This window comes from Jaculus jaculus, chromosome 9, assembly GCF_020740685.1.
Source record: "Jaculus jaculus isolate mJacJac1 chromosome 9, mJacJac1.mat.Y.cur, whole genome shotgun sequence".
Lineage (NCBI taxonomy): Eukaryota > Metazoa > Chordata > Mammalia > Rodentia > Dipodidae > Jaculus > Jaculus jaculus.
Genome location: NC_059110.1, coordinates 7,586,347 through 7,593,385, shown reverse-complemented (window position 1 = coordinate 7,593,385; position 7,039 = coordinate 7,586,347). Strand labels below are relative to the sequence as shown.

General features: G+C 47.1%; 1 protein-coding gene across 1 annotated transcript; it reads left to right on the top strand.

Moving 5' to 3' along the window:
- The first annotated feature begins 657 nt into the window (after nt 1–657).
- On the top strand, nt 658–5,333 carry Mrpl18 (mitochondrial ribosomal protein L18). Its single transcript, XM_045158995.1, has 4 exons — nt 658–855; nt 1,427–1,613; nt 4,263–4,494; nt 4,979–5,333. The coding sequence occupies exons 1-4, from the start codon at nt 804–806 to the stop codon at nt 5,048–5,050; spliced, it is 543 nt and encodes a 180-aa protein (XP_045014930.1). The 5' UTR covers nt 658–803; the 3' UTR covers nt 5,051–5,333.
- Nucleotides 5,334–7,039: the final 1,706 nt, after the last annotated feature.

Here is a 7,039-nt window from a genome sequence, read left to right as displayed (position 1 = left end):
ACACACCCCGCCTCCCCGGCCCCGCCCCAGCGCAAGGCACGGCGGGAATTAGAGGGCGAGAGAACGGAAGGGAAACACCAACTCGCCGGAAGCGGGGAAATCCGAGGTGGGCGGGCCCAGTACTTTTGTCCAATGAGAGCCAGGATTAGAAGGGCGCGAAAAGTGTGATTTTTTTTTTTCTGGGGGGAGGGGTCGCCGATAGCAAGGAATGTGTCACTGCGCATGCGCGTTCGGATCTTCTCGCACCTTCTAGATAGAAGTTGACCCGTCGCGGGTAGATTGGAGTAGAAGTGTGGGAGAGTCGGTGCAAGTGGGCTGGGTCTTATCAGAGGAGGGCCCGCGCAGGAATGCGACCCTGGACCACACCGGAAACACTCCTCGAAACACAGACCACGCTTTGCGCAGGAAACCGCTCATCTTCCTTTATCAAAGCCTTTCCTTCCAGTGCCGAAAACCATGTGTTCACCCCCCCCCAACACACACAAAGACCCGCAGCCATGCTTGCCCCGCAACCGTCGATGCCTCGCGTGACCCCGCCCCAGCCGGGCTTTGCTGTGAGCTGATTGGTCGGCTCCGTGCGTCGCAACGTACGCGGTGATTGGCGGAGCACACAGGCGCGCTCTCGCCTCTCCAGCGGCGAGCTTATTAGTTCCGGGGGTTTCGGCGCGTTGTCCGTGACCTTCTGGAACCTGTAGTTTCCACCGAGCTAATACTAATGGGGCGGTAGCGGGTTAGTGGCGGAGACGACCGTGAGGAAACGGAGGCCGGGCCACTCGGAGGCTTCGTCCGACGCCCGGTCAGCGATGGCGCTGCGGGCGCCGTTCTGGAAATGCTTTCCGGCTTGCAGGAGCCTGGGTAATCGATCTCGCCCCCCCACCCCCTTCTCAGCCTGCTCCCCAGGGCTGCACCGTGGGGCAGAGCTTGCAAGCTCGGTTTTTTGTTTGACCTACCCCATGAACTAGTAAACTCACGCCTTGAATCGCAGCATTCGGGAGTCAGAGGATCGCCGCGAGTTCGAGGCCACCCTGAGACTCCATAGTGAATTCCAGGTCAGCCTGGGCTAGAGTGAGACCCTACCTTCACACAAACAGAAAAAGACCAGGTGTGGTGGTGCACACCTTTAATCCCAGCACTCAGGAGGCAGAGGTAGGAGGTTCACTGAGTTTGAGGTCACCCTGAGACTACATAGTGAGTTCCAGGTCAGCCTGGGCTGGATCACCTACCTCAAAACATAACAAACAAACAAAAAAAAGTAAACTCGCTAACTGCGGTGGAAAGCCAGTAGGAAGTTAACCGTCTGTGATGGTAACTTGTGGCCAAGGGACATGTTTCTCTCTTGATCTTTTGGGTGGTGGGGGGGTTAGTTCCAGCTTGCCCCTCTTCTGCCCATTAAAGAGCCATGCCTGTGGTTATTTCCATTTCCTAGAGTGTGGGTTGGCAGCCCTCTCAACCAGCTCCAAGCCAGCAGTGAAGCCCCACGTGGAGGCTCCAGGAAATGAAGCTGTCGCCCCAGAGTTCACCAACCGGAACCCCCGCAATCTGGAGCTCTTAGCTGTAGCGCGGAAAGAACGGGGCTGGGGGACAGTGTGGCCCTCCCGTGAGTTCTGGCACAGGTAATGAAGTCGGCTTGTGGCCGACCGACGTCATGCACAGCACCTCCTTACACATCCTTAAGGGTTCATTGACTGACAGTACTGGATATGCCCAGGATCACTCTTAGGGAGGCACGCACGGGGCTAAAACAAACAACTTATAGTTGTTCTATTTATTAGCGACAGAGAGAGGAAGAGAGAGAGAATGGGTATGCCAGGGCCTCTAGCCACTTCAAATGAACTCCAGGGGCATGCGCATCGTGTGTATCCCGCTTAAGTTGGGACCTGGAGAATCAAACCTGGGTCTTTAGGCTTCACAGGCAAGCACCTTAATGACTTAAGTCATCTCTTCAGTCCTAACTAAATTTTTTTTTTTTTTTTTGAGGTAGAGTCTCAGTCTAGCTCAGGCTGACCTAGAATTCACTATGTAGTCTCAGGGTAGCCTCAAACTCATGGCGATTCTCCTACCTGTGCCTCCCGAGTGCTGGGATTAAAGGTATGCGCCACCATGCCCAGCAAGAAAGATTTTTTTTTTTTTTGGTTTTGGTTTTTCCAGGTATGGTCTCACTCTAGCCCAGGCTGACCTGGAATTCAGTTCACCCTGTATTCTCAGGGGTGCCTTGAACTCAGCAATCCTCCTACCTCTGGCTCCTGAGTGCTGGGATTAAAGGCATGCGCCACCACACCTGGCTATAAAGTATTTTTTTTAAAAAAGAAAATAGGAGCTGGGCATGGTGACACATACACATTTAATCCCAGCACTTGGGAGGCAAAGGTAGGAGTATCACTGAGTTTGAAGCCAGCTTCAAACTACATCGTGAACTCCAGGTCAGCCTGGGCTAGAGTGAGACCCAACCTCAAAAAATAAATAAATAAATAAATGGGAAATGAGCAGGAGATGGGTCATTAGCTTTGCAAATTAAAGTGCATACTGAATTGAGCTTATTTACAATGGCAGAAGACTCTGGTGCACCCAATCGCTCCTCTCTTTATTTTAAATAAATAAATAGTTATTAAGAAGAAGAGGGCCTAAGAGATGGCTTAGTGTTGAACGTGTTGGCCTGCAAATCCAAAGGAACCCGGTTCGATTCTACAGGACCCACATAAGCCAGATGCACAAGGGGGCGCATGCGTCTGGAGTTCGCTTGAGGTAGCTGGAGGCCCTGATGCACCTGTATTCTCTCTCTTTCTGCCTCTTTCTCTCAAATAAATAAATAAAATTAAAAAGAAGTGAAGCTGGGAGGCAGAGTTAGGAGGATCGCCTTGAGTTTGAGGTCACCCTGAGACTACACAGTGAATTCCAAGTCATCCTGGGCTAGTGAGACCCTACCTCAAAAAACCAAAGGGGGGAAAAAAGAAGAAGAGAAAGCTTCCAATGTGCCAGAAACTATGTTAGTTGTCCTACGTGCATGTGTTTTCTCATTTAATCTTTAAACTGCATTATGAGGCAGGCACAGTTCTGTATTTTATAGAATAGGAGTTGAAATTTAGGAAGACAATAAAATAATAAATGCTACAACTTAAACATTTTTTATAACATTACAAGCAGCACACTAAATTATGACTACTGTACTGAAGTAGATATTTGCTGCTTATTTCCTTGCGAAGATGTGTTATAGTGGAATATTTCTTTTTTAAACATACTTGCAAGAAGAGAGAGAGAGAATAGGTGCACCAGGGCTTCTATAGCCACTAATGGTCTCCAGCGCATGCGCCACTTTGCGTCTAGGTTTTTTTGTTTTGTTTTATTTTGTTTTGGGTTGGTTTGGTTTTTCGTGGTAGGGTCTTGCTTTCTTTTTTTTTTTTTTTTGAGGTAGGGTCTCACTGTAGCTCAGGCTGACCTGGAATTCACTATGGAGTCTCAGGGTGGCCTCGAACTCACAATCCTCCCACCTCTGCCTCCCAAGTGCTGGGATTAAAGGCGTGCGCCACCACGCCCGGCGGGTCTTGCTTTCTAGCCCAGGCTGACCTGGAATTCACTAGGTAGTCTCAGTGTGGCCTCAAATTCACAGCAGTCCTACATCTGCCTCCCGAGTCCTGGGGTTAAAGACGTGCGCCGCCACACACAGCCCCTGCATCTGGTTTTACGTGGGCACTCGGGGATTGAGCCAGGACTATCAAGCTTTGTAAATAAGCACCTTTAGTTGCTACATCATCTCTCCAGCCCTAGAATATTTATTTTACTTTTAAAATATTTTTATTTATTTGAGAAAGAGGCAGAGAGAATGGGTGTGCCAGGGCCTCATGCCAATGCAACGAATTCCAGACACACACACTACTTTGTGTGTCAGTCCTTTCATGGGTAATGAGGAATTGAACCGAGGCCATCAGGTTTTGCAAGAAAGCTTCTTTAACCACTGAACAATCTCTCCAGCCCAGGATATTTCTTTTTAAACGTTCTCAATTATTTGCTTGTGCTTATGTATATGGTGTGCTAGGGTCTCTTGCTGCCACATGTATGTGTCACTTTTTTGCATCTGGCTTTTACGTGAATACCAGGGAATTGAATCCCAAGACGGGAGTAGGTAAGAGCCTTGTAACTGAGCCATCTCCCTAGCTTAAACATTGAATTCTTGGTAAATGGTAAATATATGGACATTTATTCACTGATGGGACTTCACTTTTGGGTAGGTAAAATTGTTTTACAATTTCTCTTCTCGTCCCATTTAGGTTGCGTGTTCTAAGGACTCAGCATCATGTAGAAGCAATTGTTGAGCATCGAAGTGGCCAGACTGTCGTTTCGGCATCCACTCGTGAGTGGGCGATTAAAAAGCAGCTATACAGTACCAGAGACAAGGTGGCCTGCGAGAGCATAGGACGGGTGCTGGCAGAGCGGTGCTTGAAAGCAGGAATCAATTTCATGGTCTACCAACCAACCCCGTGGGAGGCAGCCTCAGACTCGGTACTTTTGTTTTCATATACTTAAAACGTATTGTAAGTTGAGCCTGGTGGCATAGGCCTGTTAAGTCCAGCTGCTCAGAAGGCAGAGGCGGGAGGATTTCAAGTTCAAAACTCATATAGGCTATGAGTGAGTTCAAGGCTGGCCTGAGTATCTTAGCAAAATTTGGACAAACGAAAACCAGGAAAGAGGGAAAGAAGAAAGGTGTGGTACTGTAACTCAGTGGTGGAGAGCTTGTCTAGTACGCTGGGAGGGTCTGGGTGTCGTCTCTAATACCACAGAGCCCATGGTGCCAGCACTTCCTGTGCATACATTGACCCCTAGCTTCCATTCCCTCTTCGTTGTTCATGTCATCGTTAGAGTCACGCTCAGAACAAACTGTCTGGGGTCAGCGAGAGTGAGTCAGTTCTTTGTCTCCTGCAAAGTGAATTCTTTTATTTTGAGCTTTCATGAGAGCTGACTTATCTTTTCTGATCTTCAAAACCAGCTGAAGCGCCTAGAACGTGCCATGACAGAAGGCGGTGTGGTGCTGCGGGAGCCTCGGAGAATCTACGAATGAATCAAGTATTGCTGTGGAAGTGTGCGTGGAAACGTATAAAACTAATAGCTACTACAGCCTTCAACTGAACGCACCTGCTAGCAACCAGATTGGAAATCTTGTAGCAGTAACCTCCAGTGGAAGATTGTTGTCAAGTCATCCTCTTCCACCTCTAGTGTGTGGTTTTGTTATTTTAATCAAGGATGAAGTTCTTCCCATTTCCCATTGGAAAATACCCAAGGAAAGCAGTCACCACTCACAGGCGGTTTATAAGTTATAAAATAAAGACATATTATGAACTCTTTATTTTCTGTGAAATTTGTTGCCAGAGAGGTCTTGGGGGCAAGAGTGGATGTGAAGTGTATGTAAAGCCCTCTCCTTGGCTGGCTTAAGGCCAGTCAGCTCAGAGAATGAGAATCAATCACTGCTCTGGTGTGTGCCTGCCATTGACTTAAGTAGATGTCAGTATCAGTTTAAACTTAGTACATAAGATAAGTTTATTGGGCCCTGAATTCCTAGTGGTTAGAAGGTGTTTTTTTTTTTTTTTTTTATGGGGAGGGGGTTTCAAGGTAGGGTCTTCCTCTAGCCCAGGCCAACCTGGAACTCACAATGTAGTCCCAGGGTAGCCTCAAACTCATGGCCATCCTCCTACCTTTGCCTCCCAAGTGCTAGGATTAAAGGTGTGTGCCACCATGCCCAGTTTAGAAGCGTTTTAAAATATATATATATTTATTTGAGAGAGCAAGAGGCAGAGAGATACAATGGGTGCACCAGGGACTATTAACACTCCAGACACATGCACCACCTTGTGCATCTGGCTTTACATGGGTACTAGAGAACTGAACCCGGATTCTTGGGCTTTGCAAGTAAGTGCTTTAACCACTGAGCAATCTTTCCAGCCCTATAAATTAACGCACACACATATATTCACACATATAAACTCCAGATGTGTGTGCCCCCTTGGGCATCTGGCTTACATGGGTCCTGGGGATTTGAACCTGGGTCCTTTAGATTTGCAGACAAACGCCTTAACTGCTAAGCCATCCCTCCAGCCATATGTGTGTGTGTGTGTGTGTATGTATGTATGTATGTGTGTATATGTATGTATGTGTATGTATGTATGTGTGTATATGTATGTATGTGTATATATATGTATGTATGTATATATGTACATATATATATTCTATGAGAAAGAGGCAGATAGAATGGGCACACCAGGGCCTCCAGCCACTGCAAATGAACTCCAGAGCATGTGCCACCTTGTGCATCTGGCATTCATAGGTCCTGGGGATTCAAACTCCAACTATTAGGCTTCACAGACTAGCACTTTAATCTCTGAGCCATCTCTCCAGCTCCTAGAAGCAAATTTTAAAGAGGAAAGCTCGAGGAATTGCAAATGCTGGCAGAAAGTTGGGCAGTGAGTGCTCTTTGCCTAGTCTGGCAGGATAAAGCTCAAGAGTAGCAGAAGTTACTCTGAATTGGAGCTTGGCAAAGATGGGAGCTGTGGCCATTCTCTGAAAGCTGATAAAGGATTCATTGCTTCTGCCTACTTGATAAGAGTTAGGAAGAAAAACCTGTAAGCACTTAGGGTGACTTACAACATTGTCTTCCAAAGTTTATTTTTAGTTTTTGGTCTTTTGTAGCTCAGGCTGGTCTCAAACTCAGCAATCGTCCTACCTCAGCCTTCTAAGAGATAGGATTCAAGACATGCACCACCACACCTGGCTAAAAATATTTTAATAAGTACCTCAAGTATACATTTATTTTGAAATGAAACACATTACTCTGAATATTCAGTGTTAGTTTATTTTGGTTTTTCGAGGTAGGGTTTCACTCTAGCCCAGGCTGACCTGGAATTTACAATGTAGTCTCAGGGTGGCCTTGAACTCACGGTGATCCTCCTACCTCTGCCTCCCAAGTGCTGGGATTAAAGGAGTGAGTATGCCACCACTCCTGGCCTTGTGTTAGTTTAGAAAAATGATCAATCTGTATGTACCAGGCTTTCAACAT

What these genes read in the sequence shown, in the direction of transcription:
- Mrpl18 (XM_045158995.1), top strand. Translation starts at nt 804, where the DNA reads ATGGCGCTGCGGGCGCCGTTCTGGAAATGCTTTCCGGCTTGCAGGAGC. An exon ending in TCCGGCTTGCAGGAGCCTGG is followed by an intron (nt 856 to 1,426) that starts GTAATCGATCTC and finishes TCCATTTCCTAG; the next exon opens with AGTGTGGGTTGGCAGCCCTC. An exon ending in GGGAGGCAGCCTCAGACTCG is followed by an intron (nt 4,495 to 4,978) that starts GTACTTTTGTTT and finishes CTTCAAAACCAG; the next exon opens with CTGAAGCGCCTAGAACGTGC.